Source organism: Netta rufina (genome assembly GCF_964035555.1).
Source record: "Netta rufina genome assembly, chromosome: 29".
Classification (NCBI taxonomy): Eukaryota; Metazoa; Chordata; class Aves; order Anseriformes; family Anatidae; genus Netta; species Netta rufina.
In genome coordinates this window covers 1,206,924-1,225,692 of record NC_140153.1, presented here as the reverse complement: position 1 = coordinate 1,225,692, position 18,769 = coordinate 1,206,924, and the positions used below count along the sequence as shown (strand labels likewise).

At 72.4% G+C, this 18,769-nt stretch overlaps 4 protein-coding genes across 7 annotated transcripts; 1 reads left to right on the top strand and 3 right to left on the bottom strand.

The window, feature by feature from the left end:
• Positions 1-2,225: 2,225 nt before the first annotated feature.
• Positions 2,226-10,561, bottom strand: CRTC2 (CREB regulated transcription coactivator 2). The gene is given in 15 exon segments (XM_084303181.1): positions 2,226-3,043; positions 3,167-3,344; positions 3,456-3,725; positions 3,958-4,403; positions 4,771-4,956; positions 4,959-5,014; positions 5,136-5,185; positions 5,419-5,498; positions 5,605-5,634; positions 5,737-5,840; positions 6,717-6,785; positions 7,728-7,789; positions 7,926-8,042; positions 8,176-8,277; positions 10,374-10,561. Coding segments are annotated over 15 exon segments (2,130 nt in total). The 5' UTR covers positions 10,545-10,561; the 3' UTR covers positions 2,226-2,834.
• A 700-nt stretch (positions 10,562-11,261) lies between these two features.
• On the bottom strand, positions 11,262-13,799 carry SLC39A1 (solute carrier family 39 member 1). The gene is given in 4 exon segments (XM_084303227.1): positions 11,262-12,266; positions 12,839-12,969; positions 13,524-13,638; positions 13,640-13,799. Coding segments are annotated over 4 exon segments (990 nt in total). The 5' UTR covers positions 13,703-13,799; the 3' UTR covers positions 11,262-11,585.
• Positions 13,800-13,976: 177 nt separating this feature from the next.
• Positions 13,977-16,317, top strand: CREB3L4 (cAMP responsive element binding protein 3 like 4). 4 transcript variants are annotated; one of them, XM_084303206.1, is made up of 9 exons: positions 13,977-14,452; positions 14,539-14,737; positions 14,838-14,920; positions 15,027-15,089; positions 15,176-15,282; positions 15,376-15,444; positions 15,527-15,611; positions 15,732-15,828; positions 15,915-16,317. In XM_084303206.1, exons 1-9 carry the CDS (start codon positions 14,375-14,377, stop codon positions 16,172-16,174), a joined length of 1,041 nt encoding a protein of 346 aa, XP_084159332.1. In that variant the 5' UTR covers positions 13,977-14,374; the 3' UTR covers positions 16,175-16,317. The 4 variants fall into 4 exon arrangements, with proteins under 4 accessions (XP_084159332.1, XP_084159331.1, XP_084159330.1 ...); XM_084303205.1 differs by having other exon boundaries at positions 15,167-15,282; XM_084303204.1 differs by having other exon boundaries at positions 15,003-15,089.
• A 156-nt stretch (positions 16,318-16,473) lies between these two features.
• On the bottom strand, positions 16,474-18,218 carry JTB (jumping translocation breakpoint). The gene is made up of 5 exons (XM_084303236.1): positions 18,093-18,218; positions 17,949-17,989; positions 17,203-17,288; positions 17,012-17,091; positions 16,474-16,886 (listed from the first exon to the last, which is right to left on the bottom strand). The coding sequence occupies exons 1-5, from the start codon at positions 18,158-18,160 to the stop codon at positions 16,730-16,732; spliced, it is 432 nt and encodes a 143-aa protein (XP_084159362.1). The 5' UTR covers positions 18,161-18,218; the 3' UTR covers positions 16,474-16,729.
• Between the last annotated feature and the right edge of the window lie 551 nt (positions 18,219-18,769).

Here is an 18,769-nt window from a genome sequence, read left to right as displayed (position 1 = left end):
GACGGCCGGGCTGCGGCGACGCAGGCTGCCTCCCGATTTAATCTCCTGCAGCTCAGCTCAGTGGGGAGGAATCGGCCACGGAGGGCACGGGGACCATGCCCCCCATCGCAGCCCGCCCACCCCATAGCAGGGCACCCCGCTGAGAGCCCGCAGGAGACACCGGGGGCCCCGATCCTGGGGTCTCCCAGCCCCGAGGGACCCCCAGAGCCCCAGGGCAGGACCCGGCCTCTGCCAGGGGGGAGCCTGCCCCCCTGCGTGCCCTCTGCCCCACAGCGCGTCCTTTACCCCATGGGGCCGGCAGGGTTGCAGCATGCCCCACGGCCGCCCCATGCCGGGCAGCCTCCCTGCACCTGCCTCGGGCTGGGAACAGTGGGATGGAAACGGGGCATTGGGAAACCAACGCGCCCTGACAGCCCTACACACCCCACAGCAGGCCCTGTGCACCCCGTAGCAGGCTCTGTGCATCCCACAGCTGCCCCTATACACCTGTAGCAAGCCCTGTGCACCCACGGCAGGCCCTATGGACCTTTTGACAGGCTCTGTGCACCCCACAGCTGCCCCTATGTCCCCACAGCAGGCCCTACAGACCCCACTATGCCCCCTCCAGCACACCCTGTGCACCCCACAGCTGCCCCTATACATCCATAGCAGACCCTATGCACCCACAGCCAGCCCCTTGGACCCCTCAGCGGGCCCTGTGCACCCCCAGCTGCCCCCCTGCACCCATGGCAGGCCCTACAGACCCCATAGCAGGCCCTATAGCCCCCTGAGCTGCCCCTCTGCACCCCACTGCAAGCCCTGTGCACCCACAGCCAGCCCCATGGACCCCACAGCAGGCCCTATAGCACCCTATAGCAGGCCCTATAGCCCCCTGGCAGACCCTACAGACCCCCCAGCGGGCCCTATGCACCCCATACCAGTCCCTATAACCGCCTGGTAGGCCCTACAGACCCCACAGCAGACCCTATAGCCCCATAGCAGCCCCTACAGCCCCCACAGCAGGCACTAGAGCCCCCCATAGCGGACCCTACAGCCCCCTGGCAGCCCCTACAGCCCCCCGGCAGCCCCCCCAGACCCCATAGCAGCCCCTATGCACCCCAGAGCAGGCCCCACGCCCCCCCCAGCGGGCCCTACACCCCCTATAGAGCCCCGCGCCCCCCAACATCCCCCGTGCCCCCCAGCGCCGCCCCCACGCCCCCCGGGGCAGCCCCCCCACGGGCCCGGTGCCCCCTCCCCGGGTCCCCTCCCGGGCCCCCCCCCCCCCGGTACCTGCGGGCCGGGCCGGGGCCGCCGCGCTCCAACCGGGGCCGTTATCGCCGCCCGGCCCCGCCGCCGCCGCCACCGGCACCTGCCGGCCGGGAGGACGATCTGCAGCCGCCGGGACCCCCCCCCGGAACGGGGAACCGGGACCCCCCCCCCCAAGGAGCCCCGGGAACCCTCCGCCCCCCGCCGGGGTCCCAAAGGCGGCAGAAAGCTCCTGGGGATCCCCCTCGGGACGCAATGACCCTAAAGGTGCCAGGGCCCCCCCGGTACATTAAAAGTGAGGGGACACCCCCAGACCCCCCCCGGACACTCATGACACACCCCCAGCACCCCAAAACCTCATAGGACACCCCCAGGCCCCCACGGACCCCCTAAAACTCATAGGACACCCCCAGCACAGCCCCGGCACCCCAAAACCTCGTGGGACACCCCCCAGCCCCCCCAAGCCCCAAAACTCATAGGACACCCCCAGCACCCCAAAAAAACTCCCTGGAACCCCCAGCCCCACCCCCCCAAAACCCAAAGCACCCAGGAGCCCCAAAACTGCCAGGATGCTCCCAGGTCCCCCCCCCAGCACCCCAAAACTGCCAAGATTCCCCCCCCCCTTCCAGACACCCACAAAGTTGCCAAAATCCTTCCCCCAAACACCCCCCAAATCGCCAGGTGTGCCCCCACCAACCCTGCCCCCCCCAGCACCCCTAAACTACCAAGATTTCCCCCCCTCTCCAGCTGCCCACAAAATTGCCAAAATCCACCCCAAAAATTGCCAGGATTGCCCCCACCAACCCTGCCCCCCCCAGCACCCCAAAACTGCCAAGATTTTCCCCCAGACACCCCCAAAATTGCCAGGATCCCCCCCCAGCGCCCCATTTTCCACAGGGACACCCCCCCCAAGTAGAGGATCCCAACCTCCCCACCCCAATTAGAGCCCCCCCCCCCCCCAAATCACCATCAGGCGGAGCTTTTAATTAACATATAATATATTTTAAAAAATAATAATAATAATAAATCACTCTGGCTTCCTCCTCGGCGGGGGGAGCGCGGTCCTGGGGCCCCCGGTGCCTCCCCCCCACCCCCTCACCCTGCCGCCGGGGCCGGGACCCCCCCCGCGCGCCCTGCCGAGGGGCCCCGAGTGGAAGTGCTGTGCCCGCGCCCCGGGGGTCCCGTGGGGCTGGGGGGGGGGGGGGGTCTGGGGGGTGCATACGCGGCGTAGCGGGGGACGGGGAGCGGAATTTCTCGTTAAACATGATGATTAGCCGGGAAACAACACCAAACCGGAGCGCCCCCCCCACCCCAACACCCCTCCCCGGGCTCTACCTATATAGGGTTTATGTACAGCCGCCCTCGGCCACGCCGGTGCTGGGGGGGGGGCACTGAGCCTCCTGCCCCCCATTGGGATATAGGGCTGGCCCCACAGCGCCCGCTGTAGGGCTGGGACCCCCCCTCCTGTTATGGAGAGGAGGTGGAAGGAAAAATAAAACAAAAAATCAAAAAAAAAATCAAAAAAAAAAAAAAGGGGGTGCTGTGTGTGTGTGAGGGGCGCAGGGGGGGTGGGGGGCAGCCCGGGGGGGTCACTGCAGGCGGTCGGTGCGGAAGGAGTCCTCGACGGCGGGGTCGGTGAGCAGCGCGTAGGGGTCGCTCAGCATGTGCAGTCCGTCCAGGCTGAGCGGTTCGATCTTCAGCTCCTCCTCCAGCCCCAGCGCCGCCGCCTCCACCTCGAAGCCCGGCACCCCGGCCAGCGCCGTGGCGATCTCCTTGGAGATCCCGGGTGGAGAGTCCCCTGCGGGTGGGGGGGGGGCGTCAGTGCCGAGCGGGCGAAGACCCCCCCAAATCGCTCCTCACCTCCCCGCCAGCCCGTGCCGTGTCCCCCCCCTCGTCCCCGTCCCCGTCCCCCTGCACCCACCGGTGAGGATGATGTTGGGCACGGGGCCGTGGCGGCCGCAGTTGCTCAGGTTCTGCCGGTTGAGGACGTGGGGGTCGTAGCTCTCGCCGGGGGGGGGCGGGTACAGAGCCCCCAGCTCCTCGGGGAAGGCGCCGCTGTTGTTGCCCGTGGGGCTCTCCCCCATGCCGAACTGCTCCAACTGCGGGGAGAGGCCGCCGTGGGGCTGAGCCGCCCCCAAAAACCCCTTCCCCGTGCCCCCCCTGACCCTGTGTGTCCCCCCCCCAGCCCCGTGTCCCCCCCAAGCACTCACGCTGCCGATGCCGAAGTCGCCCAGCGGCTGCCCCAGCGGCGGGTGCTGCAGGGGGGCGTCAGGCTGGTACTGGGGGGCGTAGGGGCGCTGGGCGGCCGCGCCGGGGGGTCGCACCGCTGGGGCTGGGGGCAGAGGCGGCTGCGGGGGGGGCTGCTGCAGGGTTTTCTGCCCGGGCTGCGGCTGGGATGGCAGGACGAGGCCGGGCTGGCTGTAGGAGTACGGCGGGAGGCGCTGGTCGGCCGGCAGCTTGCTGGTGTCCAGGGGCACCCCCTGCGAGCAGAGCGGAGCCGGGGGTCAGCGGGCGCTCCCCCCCCGTGCCCCTCGTTCCCCCTTTTGAAGTTTCGGGGCGCCCGGCACTGGCTGGGATAGCAGGGGGGGGGGGGGGAAACGCTCAGCGGCCCCCGACGGCCGAGATGAGGATGGAAAGGAGACGACAGAAAGGAGGAGGCGGAGGCAGGCGCGCGCGGCGCGGGGGCCGGCGCGGGCGATGGACCATGCATACCTGGGTGATGGAGGACAATGTGGGTGACATTGTTGGTGAGAACTGTTTGGGGTGCTGCCTCCTGGAGTCGCCACCCATTGGGAGGGTGAGGGGGCTGAGCGGGACCCGTCGGCGGGGCGAGGTGCTTATGGACGCCTGCACCATGGGGTAGGAGGAGGCGCTCAAGCCGGAGGGCAGGCTGGGGTTGCTGGGGGAGGACTGCATGGGCTGGCTGCGGGGGGACGTGGGCAGCGAGGGGTTGCTGAGCGAGGAGGAGAGCGAGGAGGGCAGGGACTGGTTGGAGAGCGAGGAGGGGATGGAGGAGCTGCTCTGGGAGGACTGCAGCGAGGGGTTGCTGAGGGAGGACTGGAGCGAGGGGCTGCGCAGGGAGGCCTGGAGGTTGGGATTGCTAAGCGAGGACTGCAGGGACGGGTTACTCAGGGAGCTCTGCATAGGTGAGGTAAGTCCTGTGGGGACAAAAAAGAAGAGACAGCGCCGTTACCCACGGAAGGGCCGCCCACCCCCGGCTCCCCTCCCCGGGCTGGGCCAGGCTGGGGGCTCCCCGGCTGCCCCGGATGGGATGGAAGGTGACGGAGGAGACCACAACGATGGAGACAGCGACACAAACACACACGGCCCGGGCACGGGGGGGCTCCCTCCAGGACCACCTGGAGCTGCCGACCTCTGCCACGAGCCGGGGCTGCCGGCTCCAGGCACGGCACCGTCCCGGTGCCAGCCCCAGCACGGGGACCCGGAGCCACGCGGGCCGGGCAGCACCGGGCCCCGGGTCCCGGCTGTGGCGTCCCCGAGCCATGGGACGGGGCCGGCGCTCACCTGGCGAGTCGTAGCCGGTGCCCAGCCCCATGCCCCCGCTGATGCCCAGGTGCGTCATGGTGTTGGCCAGGTTGCTGGTGCTGCTGCCCCCGCTCAGGCTGGGGTAGGCGCTCTCGTCCGGGTCGAGCGGGGTGGGCAGCGGCGAGGGGAAGTGCAGGTTGGTGAGGTCGGGGAGCGAGCCCCCGTGTTGAGGGCTGAGGGGATGAGGGGGACGTTGGCAGGCTGGTCCGGGGATGGGAAGATGCTGAGGGGGGGGAAAGAGAGACAGGGAGAGCTCAGCATGGGAGCACCGCTGCCTCCCGTGACATCCTCCAGCCCCCCAGCCCCAAAAACCCCGGGCCGGGGCTGCCCAGCCCCGCACTTACTGGATCCCAGGGACTTCGCAGGAGCGCGGCCGGGCCGAGGACGAGGAGAGCTGTGAAATCAGAGAGGAGGAGTGAAACACGGCCAGGATGTTTATGCCCCGCTCCCCCAGCCCGGGCCGGCCGTGGTTTGGGGGCAGGAAGCAGACTGCGGGCCCCGGTGTCGCAACGCTCCCCGGCAGGAAGCAGGCAGGGGCAGGGGACGCGGCGGCGGTGGCGGCTTCCCCACGGCCCCCCCCCGGCAGCAGAACGCAGCCCCCCCCGGGGGAAGGGGCCCGGCACCCACCTTCTTGGTGTCCCAGGGCTTGAGCGAGTGCTTGTTGTCGTCAAAGCTCTCTTCGATGGGAGGCACTTGGAAAAGAAAGACTGGCGAGGGGGAGCAGAGGGTGAGGGCAGTGCGGGGGGCGTCCCCCTGCCCCATCCCATCCCGCCCCCCCACGCCGGGCTCAGCACCACCAGGGCGGGCGCTTACCTTTACTGTCCGCGTCCCCGTCCAGAAAACCTGAAAATAAAACCCAAACGGGAGATTTTCAGCAGGAGGGGATGGGCGCAGAGACCCCCCCGCGGGGTAACTCGGGGCGCTGGGGGCAGGGCAGGGACTCACCGCCGCGGCGGCCGGGGCGGGGGGGCGCCCTGCGAGGGGCCAGGTAGGCGTCCTGGGGGGCCGGGTTCATCACGCTGGTGTGCAGCGCCGAGTCCGAGTTTGTTTCTGCCAGGAGGAAGGGGCGGCCGTCAGCCGGGCACGGGGAAGCACGGGACGGGCACGGGGGGGCCGCAGCCGGTGCCCCCGAGGGGACGGAGGGACGGGAGGAACGAGCGCCGCTCCCGCAGCCCCCTGAGACCACCCATAGCGGGGACGCCGAGCCCTAAGCGGGGCTGCCCCCTCCCCACGCGATGCCCCGGGTGTGTGACAGTGCCCCCAGCCCCTCGCCCTCCTCCTCGGGGCTCGGGGGCTTCCTCCCAGCCCATCTCCTCCTGGGGGAGCCTCTGCCCGCTCCCAGGGCTGGCTCCGGCACTGCAGTGAGGGCTCCGCAGCCCTCGCACCCCTCAGCGTGGGAGCAGCAAGGAGGACAGGCACCCCCCCGTGCCCCTTTGTCCCCCCCGGGGGCCCCGCCACCCATTGTGCTCCCAATTAGTTTGGCCCGAGGCGGAGGAGCGCGGGGAGGGGCTGGGAGAAGCTGCCCGGGCTGACAGGGCGCCCCGGCACCGCACCAACGGGGGACATTGTTCGGCGGCCACGCAGCTGGGAGGCAGGAAGCCCCCCCCCCAGCCGCCCATGGGACTCGGCCCCCACCCCTGTGGGCCCGGCTGGGGGGCAAGGAGCTCCTGGGACCCGGGGAGGGGGCTGCAGGGAGCCCCCACCCCACCAGGCAGCGAGGGCTGGCCCCAGGGAGCAACCTGTGGCCGCGGTGCCCTCGGGGATGCTGCAGGAGCACGGAGCCGCAGAGGGACCGGGGCCACCCCATCGGGGCAGCCTGGGGACCCCGACCCTTCCCTGGGGGGCTGCGCCCACCCTGGGGGGCCTGGGGACGGGTCAGAGCTCAGGGCAAAGGCGGGGAGAGAAGGGAATCCAAACTCCTTCACCTGTTGAGAGCTGACGGCAGCCTGAAGAGGTGGCCCTTCTCCATGGGGAGGTTCCCCCAGGGCATGGTCCTGCCAGGGGAAAAAACAGCGGGGTTATGGGGGGGGCGCTGCCCCACAGGGCCCCAAAACTCACCCAGCAGCTGGCTCGTGCAGAGCACAGCCCCTCATTTACACCCCACAACCCCCACGAGGATGGTGAGGCCCCACGGAGGGAGAAACCCCAACGGCATCACAAGGGCCAGCACTGGGGGACCCCGAGCAGCCCCCACCCTCCTCGGCCCTGGGGAAGGAGCAAGGAGCAAGAGGAACCCGAAGGAGGGGAGCCCCGACCTCCTGCTGTGGGATCTGTAGGGCCTGCTATAGGGTCCACGGGGCTGGCTGTGGGTGCACAGGGCTTGCAGTGGGGTGTGCAGGGGCAGCTCAGGGGGCTGTAGGGCCTGCTATGGGGTCTGTGGGGCCTGCCATGGGTGCAGGGGGGCGGCTGTGGGGTCCACAGAGCAGTGGCTCTGCCCCAGGAGCGCAGAGGGCACCGGGGGCACGAGATGGGCCGGGGCCACAGACCCGGGCCGAAGTTCACGGCACAGAGCGGCTCTGCACCGCAACCCACGGCCACGGCTCGGCCCCAGGCTGGGGAGGAGGAGGAGGAGGAAGGAGGCAGGAGCTGTGCCGGGCACCAGGAGGAAGGGCAGCCTGGAAAACGAAGCCCTGAGCGAGCTCTGAAGGGCTGAGCTGAGCCCAACCGGCTCCAGAAGCACCCAGGAGGGACGGAGCAGAGCCAGGGGCTGCTCTGTGCCCAAATCCCCACCGTTTCCCCCTAAAAGCACCCCCAGGGGGGCAGCGCTGTGAGGAACCGGGCAGGGCAGAGCTGCTCCTGCTCCCCCAGCGATTCCCAACCTCCCCTTGCATGGGGAGCCACGCAAATCCTCCCGGCCCTGCCTGGCCCCGGGCACGGCACTGAGGGGGCTGGAGGCAGGGGGCAGAGCTCCGGGAGCAGCTCCGTGGGGTCTTTACCTCCTCCAGCTGGGCTCCGGCGGGGGCGACAGGTAGGTGGGGCCGTAGGGCGAGCTGTCGATGTGGGGGGCGCGTTAAGGAGCCAACGGGGGTGGCCGAGCCGAGGGGGCGCAGCCCGACCCCAGGGAGCAGCGGGGGCACGGGGAGCGGGGCAGGAGCCCGGGAATAGGGCCGGGGGGGGGGGCTGCGAAAGGATATCTGGCGCACGTAGCGGCGCAGGGGGGACATCATCCGGCGCGGGTCCCGCTGCACCCTCTCCACCAGGCCGTGGTGCCGCGTGCTGCGCGTTGAGTCCAGCGGCGAGTGCAGGGGGCCCTGCGGGGAGGAGAGGGGGCAGGATCAGAGCCCGGGCGCGACCGAGGGTCCCAAATGGACCCGGGGGGGGCGAGGGGGTCACGAGGAGCCATCCCCTTGCCCCTCGGTGCCCCACGGTGCCCCATCCACTCACCTGGAAGTCGGAGACGCCGCTGCCGATCTGGTTGACGTTGGGCAGCGAGCCGCTGTAGTAGGGGCCCCGGCTGTGCGCCAGCCTCAGCTTCTGCGCCTGCAGCTGGGCCGCCAGGGGAGGGGAGAGAGGGGAGAGGAGAAAGGGGAGTCAGGGGGGGCCGAGCACCCCCAGCCCTGCACCGTCCAGCGGGATTAGGACCTGCAAAAGGGGCAGGGCCACCAGCCCCCGCTGCTGGGCGTTCTGCCTGGCACCGCAGCAGGGTCAGGGCGGCCCCACGCCCTCCGCCGGCCCCGCTCAAGGCCAGGGGAGGCCGAGGGATGGAGCCATGGAAACCACAGGCGGGAGATAACCGGGAACGGCTCGGCCCAAAGGGGTCCCCGCAGCACCGGGCGGCCACCAGCACCCCCAGCGCAGACCCCGACCCCGGGGCTGTGGGGCCGAGGCGCAGCCCGGTGCCGGTTTTCTCCTCCCGGTGTGCTGGGAAGGGGCTGAGCCCCACCAGGAAGGCCGGGATCCCTGCTCCCAGCACAAATCCACCGCCCCGTTGGGACCCGGAGCCGCCCCGGCGCACGCAGCGTGCCCAGCGGGACCCCGGGAGCAGCCCAGAGGAGGCTGCGGGCAGGAAACCTGCAGCAGCAAATCCCCGGGCTTAAGAGCAGCGAAATCCAGATCCAGGGAAAAAAAAAACGAAACAAAACAAAATTAAAAAAACAACAGCAAAAAAAAAAAAAGAAAAAAAAAAAGGAGATTTAGCCAACAGCTGGCTGCGCTGGCACCGTGGGGCCTTAAGGTCCTGGGATCCTGCTCCGGCCGCGTCCCTGTGGGGGCCAAATGGGGCCGGACCCAGGAGGAGCCCACGGGTGCTGGGGGAGCACCAGGAAAACACCAGAGGGGCCGCTACGGACCCCGGATCCGCAGGGACAGCAGCTGGAGCAGCCCGGGAGGAGGTGGCAGCTCCCAGGGGACGCGGAGGGGGGGGGCCGGGGCCCGGCCCCGCTGCGGGGCCAGCGAACGGGGCTGCCCCGTGCCCGGTGCCCGGCTGCGGAGGGAGCGAGGAGGACAGCTCAGGCGCCTCCCTCGCGGCCCCGCTGCACATTAACCAGCTGTTTGCTGTGTAAACACCGCCCGCCGCCCTCCAGCCCCCTCCCAAACCCCGCGGCGGTGCCCGCGAGGCGCTGAGCGGGGCAGGATGGGACCCAACGGGGCAACGGGGGCGGCTCCTGGCCGACAGCCCCGCGAGGCAGCCTCGGCTCCCCGGGATTGGGGTCACCGGGGTCGGCCGCCTCGCCCGCCCCGGGGGTCTCCAGCCTAAATTTTGGAAAACCCCGGGGGTTTTGCCCCGTTTTGCCCCATTTTCCCCGAGCCCGGGGTGCCACGAGCAGCGCCGCCGGCAGCTGACCCGCGGCCAGAGCCCGTTCCCGGTGGGGCTGGCGCAATCCCCAGCGGCTCGGCGGGGCCGGTGCTGAGCGAGGCGCGGAGCAGAGCCCGGTGTTGCCCCCCCGGGGGGGGGGACACGGCTCTTTCGGTCCCAAAAAACGGGAATTTGGTCCCCCGGGGGGCTGCGAGCGGGACCCCTGGGACACGGGGCAGCAGCGGCCCCGCCGAGCTGCCTCTGAGCATCCCCGGGGATGGAGCAGGCGCCGCTCCCGGGGGGGGCACCGGGCCCGGGGGGGCCTCGAGCGGCCGCTGCCGGTGCCTGGGGGGGAGCCGCCACCCCCGGGACCCCCCCCCCGGGGCTCGGCCCTGCCCCGGTTCGGGGGTGCCCCCGGCCCCACGCGTGGCGATGGTGGCCACGTGCGGCCCCGCGTGGGTGAATTCTTGATTATTTTGGTAAAAAAATCCATAATTCACAATTACAATCACACCGAGGGGAAGGGGAAGCGGGGCCGGCGGGGAGCTGCTTCCATCCTGGGCCCCCCCCAGGCCCCTCCAGGCCCCCCCAGGCAGCGGCCCCGCTCCCCCCCCGGGCCCCCCCCCACCCTCCCCGGGCCCTGAAGCCCCCGGTACCCCCCCGTTACCCCCGTTAAACCCCCGTTCCCCCCCCACTCCCCCCTCACCTCCCTTTCCTCCCCCTCCCCCACCCCGCTCCCCCTCTCCCCCTCCCCCCCCGTGCCCCCGGTCCTCTCCCCCTCCCCCCCGGTCCCCCCCCCGGTGCCCCCCTCCCGGTCCCGTCCCGCATCCGGCGGGGCGTCGCTCACCCGTGTGGAGCAGATCTCCATCATCACCTCCTCGAAGGCCGCCGTCTCCTCCGCCTGCCGCTGCTTCTGCAGCGCGATCTTCTCGCTGAACTTCCGCGGGTTCGAGGCCCCGGCGCCGGCCGAGGAACCCGCACCGGGCCCGGGCCCGGCCCCCGCGCCCGCCGCCGCCATCTTCCCTGCTCGGGCCGCTCCGGCCGCCGCCGCCGCCGCCGCCGCCGCGCGGGGCATGCCGGGGAGGCGAGTCCGCGGGCCGGGCGCCGCCGCGGGGCGGAGTGGGCGGGGGACTACGATTCCCAGAGGCCCCCGCGGCGAGGCTGTGGGGGGTGATGGGAAATGGAGTCCCCGCCCCCCTGGGAACGCCCCCGCGGCGCGCGGGGCGGGGAGGGCGGAGCTGACTACAAGTCCCGGCGTGCACCGCGGGACGGGGAGGGGAGGGGCGGGGCGGGGTCACCCCTCCCAGCCCGGAACAGAGCCCCCAGAGCGCCCCCCCCCCCCCCCCAGGAACCCCCCAAAATTGGGGTCCGAGCCCCCCCCAGCCCCAGCCGTGCCCCCCCCCCCATCACGGCCCCATCCAGGACCCTCCCCAGGATTGTTCCCACGGCTGAGCCCCCCCCAAATTCCCCCCCCCCGGCCCCACTCGCGCCCACCCCCCACAGCAGGGGGGTCCCACGGCAGCGCCCCCCCCCCCCCAAACCCCCCCATCCCATCACAGCCCCACTCAGGAGCCCCCCAACGAGCCCACGAGGGGGTCCCACAGCCCAGCACCCCCCAACCCCCCCCAAGGCCCCACTCACGACCCCCCCACGAGGGGAGGGGTCCCACAGTGGAGCCCCCCCCCCCCCCAATATCCCCCCCAGGCACAGGACACGAGCACCCTCTCCTCACCCAGTCCTTTATTGCTTCGCCCTCACCCCCTGGGGGGGGCAGGGTGCTGTAAGGGCACTTATTTTATTTTAGGGGGGGGCTGATCGCCCCCCTGCATATCCCTGAATTAGGGGAGGGGGGGGCTGGGAGAATGGGGGGGGGGGCGCCACCGGGGAAACCCCGTCAGGGAGCGGCGCTGCTGGTGCAGGAGGGGAAACTGAGGCACGGGGCTGCTGGGGGGGGGGCTGAGCCCCAAAACCCACCCGCTTTGGCACTTGGTGGGGTATTCAGGGGGCATTTAACCCCTTGGGGGGGTGACTCGGGGGGGTGCCCCCGCCCACCCAGGGATCAGATCCTGATGAAGAGCACGGCGGTGACGAGGCCGAAGCCCCCCAGCAGCGCCAGCACCTTGGGGACGCGCAGCCGGGCCCCCCCCAGCTCCCGGGGCAGCACCTCCAGGAAAGCCACGTAGAGGAAGGTGCCGGCCGCCAGCCCCTCCAGCACGCTGCGGCACAGCCGCTGCCTCGGGCCTAGCCCCCCGGCACCCCCCCCACCCCAAACCGGCCCCGTCACCGCCAACCCCACCGCGACGCCCAGCGGGGCCGTGAGGGCGAAGAGCAGCAGGCAGGCGGCCACGGCCCCCCGCCGCAGGCGGCCCCGCAGCAGCTGCAGCGCCAGGCTGAAGGCCACCAGCCCCTTGTGCAGCAGCAGCGCCAGGCACAGGCGCAGCGCGGCCCCCCCGGCCTCCTGCAGCCCCAGCGCCAGCCCCTCCAGCGCCCCGTGCAGCGCCAGCGCCAGCACCAGCAGCCCCGAGCGCAAGGGGCTGGGGGGATTCGGGGAGCCGGGGGGGTTTCGGGGGGTGCCGGCGGGTAGAAGGGCTCGTGACGGTGCTGTTGTGTCTTCTTCATCCTCGTCCTCGCCCCCCCGGTTGGGGTCGGTGGTGTCTTGTTGGGCCAGCGCCGCCTGCTCCAGCACCAGCACCAGGAAGAAGCCCATGGCCAGGATGAATTCGGGGAGGGGGAACTCCAGCTGGGGGGGGGGGGAGAGAGGGGTGAGGGGCTCAGTGCAGGGCTGCTGGGGGGGTGGGTTTCCCCTGTCCCCCCCCCAGACTGTCCACCGGGGGAGGGAGGCAGAGGCTGCCGGGAAGCCGTGCCGGGATCTTTCCGTGAGTCACAGCCAGACGGCGCGGCCTCCCCGACGGCCCCCAACCCCCCCAGCCTGCCCCCTCCATCCCCTTCCCCACCATCCTCTTCCCCATCGCCCCCTCCCCACCGGCCCCTCCCACCCCCACCCCCCCCATCCCACCCCCACCATTCCTTCCCCACCCATTGTCCCCCCCCAGCCACCCAGTCGCTGCTGTCCCGTTCCCATTACCCTGCCTCCCCCAACCCCCCCATCCCGTCCCCATTGTCCCCCCCCCCCTTTTCCACCCCCCCACCCCATCCCCACTGTCCCCGTCCCACCCCACCACCCAGTTCCATCCCATCCCCTCCCGTCCCGTCCCCGTTGCCCCCCCCGTCCCCGTTGCCCCCCCATCCCCATGTTGCACCCCCCCGTCCCCATGTTGCCCCCCCCCATCCCCATTGCCCCCCCGTCCCCACCGGGACGCGCAGCTCGTCCAGCGCGGCGGCGATGCCGGCCAGGTAGGAGGGCAGGAGGTCGAGCAGGCAGGTGCCCAGCAGGACGCCCCCCGCGAAGCAGCTCAGCAGGCTCAGCCCCGGGCTCTGCAAGTCTGGGGGGGGGGGCAAGAAGGGGTTGAGACCCCCCCTCAAACCCTCCCAGCTGCCCCCCCAACCTCCCCTAGATCCCCCCAGGCCTCCCCCAACCCCTGGGGCAGCCCCCTGGGACCCCCAGACCCCAGGTTGCCCCCCCAGACCCCATAACCCCCAGGGTAACCCCTTCAGGTGCCCCCCCCCCCCGGACCCCCAGAACCCCCCCCCCAGCTTGACCCTGGTACCCCCCACCCCTGGGGCAACCCCCTCGGACCTCCAGACCCCCCCAGACCCCAGGCTTCTCCCCCAAAACCCCCCAGGACAACCCCTTCTGGAGCACCCCCGGACCCCCAACCCCCCTCCAACCCCCCCCGGACTGACCCCGGTCCCCCCCACCCCCCCGGAACCCCCCCGGCACCCCCCCCAAATCCCCCCCCAGCCCCCACGTACCCCCCCCAACACCCCCCACCTTTACCCCCCACCACCCTTGGGGCCGCCCCCCCCGGAGCCTCCCCCCCTGCCCCCCCCCATCCCCCCTCACCCCCCCTGTCCCCCCCCGTCCCCCCCCCGGTACCGGCGGTGCCCGGGGGGTGCCGCAGGCAGCAGAGCGGCCCCAGCCCGCAGCCCAGGGGCAGCAGCAGCAGCGCCCCCAGAGCCCCCAGCTTCAGCCCCAGCTCGGGGGGGGGCCCCTCGAGGCGCGGCCCCGGGGCTCCAGGCCAGCTCCGCGGCCCCGGGGCCGCCTCCCGCCGCCATCCCGCCGGGCTCCGCCGCCACCGGCACCGGGAAGGCTCCGGGCGGCCGCGCTGCGAGAACCGGGGCGGAGCGGGGAGGGGGGGGGGGGGGAGCACGGGGCTGGGACCCGCCCCGGACACGCGGGGATGGCCCCGGGGGGGCGGCCCGAGAGGGGCTGGGGGAGGCCGAAGGGAACGGGACGGGAACGGGAAGGGGAACGGGAAGGGAGCGGGCGGGGCGGGACGGGAACGGGGCTGGGAACGGGAAGGGGAAGGGGAAGGGACCGGCACCGGGACCCCCACCGGGATCAGGACCCCGACCGGGACCGGGACAGGGACCGGGACCAGGACCGGGCAGGACGGAGAGCACCGGGCCGGTGAGCGGGGCTCGGTTCTGCCCGGTCCTTGGGGGCTCCGGGACGGGCCCGAGGGGGATCCCGGGGGGGAGTCCCGGGGGGGATCCCGGGGGTCCCGGTGCGGACACCGGCGGCGGCCGCTGCCCCGCAGCCAGCCCCGAGCCCCCGGTAGCGGGAGGGGGGCGCGGCCCCGCCGCCGGTTGGGGGAGGGGCTTGGCGGGGCTCGGCCAGGATCCGAGATCCTGGAGGGGGCGGACCGGGACGGGACGGGACGGGACAGACGGACCGGGGACAGACGGACCGGGACGGACCGGGACAGACCCACGGGGCCCCCCCCGATGGATCCGGACGAGCTGTGCCTGGGGGCCGACCCCTTCCTGCCCCCCTTTGGGGGCTGGGGGCCCCTCCCGGACACCGTGAGTGGGGCTGGGGTTTGGGGAGGGGGCACACCGGAGGTGCCACCCCCGGGGGTCCCCACCGTGTCCCCCCCCCCCGGCCGCAGGATGGGACCCAGCCCGAGGAGCCGCTGGGCCCGGCCGTGGCCCCGGATGAGGTGTGCGGCCCCCCACGGCCCTCCCAGGACCCCCCCCCGGGGGATGGGGGGGAGCAGCCGGAGGAGCCCTCCCCTGCCACCAACACCGTCTACGAGGTGGTCTGCACTGCCGGGACCCCCCCACATGGCGGGGTCACCATCCAGCTGGGTCAGTGGGGCTGAGGGGGGCTCATCCTGGGGGGGGGGCTCAGCCCGGGGGGGGGCCACATCCCGCAGGGCAGAGCATCACCCCCCCACCCCCCCCCCAGACTGGCTGCCCCCCGCGCTGCTGCCCCCCGAGTCCTGCATCATCACCGCGCTGCCCACCCTGCCCCTGCTGCCCCCCCCCACGGTGAGTCCGGCTCTGCTGCCCCCCCCCCCAGCACCGTGCACCCCAATTCTCCCCCCTGGCCCCCCCCCGTTTCTCCCCGCAGCCCCCGGTCCTGCTGCTGTCGGAGGAGGAGCAGCGGCTGCTGGCGCAGGAGGGGGTGACGCTGCCCGGCTCCCTGCCCCTCACCAAGGTGGGTTTGGGGAGGGGGGGTCCCGAGTTGGGGGGGGGGGGGGGGCAAGGTGCGGGTCCCGGCTCACCACCCCTCAGCCACAGCAGGCTGAGGAGCGCGTCCTGAAGAAGGTGCGGAGGAAAATCCGCAACAAGCAGTCGGCGCAGGACAGCCGCCGCAGGAGGAAGGAATACCTGGACGGGCTGGAGAGCAGGTGGGAGACAGCAGGGACCCCCCCCCCCGGGTGCTCCCCACCCCCTCCTTCCTCTGGGGGGGCCCTTCAGCACCCCCACCCCTCCCTGGGCAGGGCGGCCTCATGCTCGGCGCAGAACCAGGAGCTGCACAGGAAGGTTTGGGAGCTGGAGCAGCGCAACGGGTGAGCGGTGGGGACCCCCGGGGGGGTGCACGGCAACGCCTGGACCCCCCCCCATTTCCTCCCCCTCACCTCGTCCCCCCAGGTCCCTGCTGAGCCAGCTGCAGGCGCTGCAGGCTCTCATCAAGCAGACATCCAACAAAGCCGCCCAGACCAGCACCTGCGTCCTGGTACCCACATGCATAACCCCCCCGCAAAAAAGGGGCTCAGCCACCCCCGGGGGCAGCGCACCCACCCCCCTGCACACCTCCCGGTGCCGTAACCCCACTCCTGTATCTTCCCCCCCCCAGATCCTGCTCTTCTCCCTGGTGCTCATCGTCTTCCCCAGCTACAGCCCCTTCTGCTGGGGCTGGGGGGGCCGCCAGGACCCCCCCCAGCCCATGGGAGGTAATGGGGAGCTGGGGGGGCTGCAGGATCCCGGGGGGGTGGCAGCAGCTGCCCCCAGCCCTGCCCAGTGCTCCCCATCCCCGTAGTGATCTCCAGGCACATCCTGACCCGCGCGGAGCCGCCGGCACCGGCTGGAGAAGCCCCGGGGACGTGGTGGCAGCTGGAAGAGCCGGGGGTGGCAGCGGAGAACGGTGCCAAGGGGGGGCAGGAGGACAGGCTGCCCCCCCCCGGCAGGGAGGCGGGCACCAACTCCTCAGGCCGGGCTCCCCCAGGGGATCCAAGGGCTCAGCCGTGGCCGCGGGACGCAGCGGTGGCAGCAAAACAGGCACACGGGGACGAGATGTGACAGCCAGCGGGGAACGGCCCCGCGCTGGGGACTGGGAGCCACCCTGGGACCAGGGTGGGGGCGCAGTCAGGGGCCCCCCCCACCATGCCCCAGGCAGGGGCGCTGGGTGCCCCCCACGCACAGCGCAGGGGAGGGGAGCTCTGTGCTCGCAGGCGGCTTCTGGTGAATAAACCCACGCCTGCTCTGCACCCAAACGTGGCTGGGGGGGCTCAGCGAGGAAGGGGCACCCCCGGGGGCAGCGGGGCACGACCGGGAGGCACGGCCCAGTCCCAGGAGGACAAACACCGGCAGCACCGGGGTGATAACAACTGGGCTTTATTGCACGCCACCAGGGCACCGGGCTCCCCACGCAGCCCAAATCGCTACCGGGACCCCACGGGGCACCGGGCAGCCCCCGCTGGGCCGCAGCATCCACAGGGGCACGGCAGAGCGGGGCGGGGGGCCCGCGGGTGCTCCTTCCTCCTCCTCCTCCTCTTCCTCCTCCCGGCTGCTTCGGGAACGGAGCCGAGTCCCCGCGGTGTGGGTGCCGCCACCGTGCCCGGTGCCCCGCGGGCGCTAGATGGACTCGATCTGCTTGCGCACCTTCTCCAGCGCCTTCCTGTCCAGCACGCGCTGCCGGCACACCACCAGCACGGCGAAGACGGCCGCCACGCACATCATGGTGCCCACGAACCTCCAGAAGACGTGCGCCTCCAGCACCGCCGAGCGGCAGCTGCGGGGAGGGGGAGAAGAAGGAGAAAAAAAAAAAAAAGGAGGAGGGGGGGAGGGCAGGGGCGCGACTCCCGGGGGAGAACGGCCCCAACGCGGCCCCGCCACGGCCCCCGGCCCCTCGCCCACCTCTTGAACTCGTCCCGCTTGGAGGCGGCGCAGCTGATGCGCTCCACGAAGCCGGTGGGGCCGCACTCCGGGACCGTCTTCTGCAAGCGAGAGGGGTTGGGGCGAGGAGCCGTGAGGCCGGGCGGTGGGCACGGGGATGGTGCCGGTACCGGGGGGGGGGGGGGGGGGGCAGCCCCTGCGGGGTCACTCACCGCCTGGAAGCTGGAGCAGCGGCCGCACTCCTGTGCCACCACGAAGTCCTCCAGCTGCCAGCACGGCGTGCTCGGCGTGGAGCTCGCTGCAGGCACGGTGTGGGCACTGAGCATGGGTCGGGAACCGGTCCCGGTCCCCAGCCCTGAGCCCCGGTCCCAGTCCTAGTCCCGGTCCTCTGGTCCTGGTCCTGGCCCCGGTCCCCAGCCCTAGTCCCAGTTCCAGTCCCAGCCTCATCCCCAGCCCCCAGTCCCAGTCCACTGGTCCCAGCCCCAGTCCCCATCCCCCGGTCACAGTCCCGGTTCCAGCCCCTGGTCCTGGTCCCGATCCTCTGTTCCCAGCCCCATCCCCCTGTCCCATTCCCCAGCCCTGGTCCCGGTTCCAGCCCCAGCCCCCAGTCCGGTCCACTGGTCCCAGTCCCAAACCCCAGTCCCCATCCCCCGGTCGCAGTCCCGGTTCTAGCCCCCGGTCCCGGTCCTCTGGTCCCAGCCCCGAGCCCCGGTCCCAGTCCCCAGACCTCGGTTGCAGCCCCAAGCCCTGGTCCCCACTCCCGGTCCCGGTTCCAGCCCCAGCCTCAGCCCCAGCCCCCAGTTCCGTGCCCCGGTCCCGGTCCCAAGCCCCGGTCCCCAGCCCCCGGGCCCAGTTCCAGCCCCAGTCCCAGCCCCTGGTCCCGGTCCCCAGCCTCCGGTTCCAGCCCCAAGCCCCGGTCCCGGTCCCGGTGCCGGTCCCAGCCCCGCCCCGCACCCACCCGAGCGCCGCTCCTCGCCCGCCGCCATCGCCGCCGCCGCCCTGCGGGGAGAGCGCGGGGGGAGCGTCAGGGCCGGGCCCGGAGCCTGACCGACCCCTCCCCGGTGCCGGTGCCGGTGCCGGTGCCCCCCCAGCCCCCGCTCACCGCAGGCCGAGCCCCAGCGCTCCCAGCGCCGCCAGCAGCGCCCAGCCCCGCGGCCCCACCGGGCCCATGGCGCTACCGGAACCGGCACCGCGGCGCCATCGCGGGGCGCGGGGGGTGCCGGGAGCGGGGCGGGGCCACCGAGGGGGCGGGGTTACTGTGAGGGGCGGGGTTAGTGAGAGGGGCGTGGCTTCTCTCGGCGAGGGGCGTGGTCTCCTGCCAGGGGCGCGGGTTCTCTGCGGGAGGCGTGGCTTGGGGATGAGGGGGCGTGGCCTCCGCGTACGGGCGGGGTTCGTGTGTGGCTCGTGCAAGGGGGCGTGGCTTCGAACCAACGGGCGTGGCCTCGAGCCAAGGAATGCGGTTTGGCGCCAAGGGGCGCGGGCTCGGCACAAAGGGGCGTGGCTTAGCGCCGATGGGCGTGGCCTCGCTCCAAGCAGCGCGGCGTGGCGCCAAAGGGGCGTGGCGTTAAGTGAAGGGGCGTGGCTTTTGTCGGGGGGGCGCGGCCTCCATCCGAGGAGCGCAGCTTGGCGCCGAGGGGCACGGTTTTGATCCAAGGGGCGGGGCTTAGCGCCAAGGGGCGGGGCTTAGCGCCAAGGGGCGGGGCTTCCCGTCCCACTGGCGTGCCCACGCGTGTCCGCGTCCCCCCCCGCTCCCCCCTGTCCCCCCCCCCCATCCCCCAG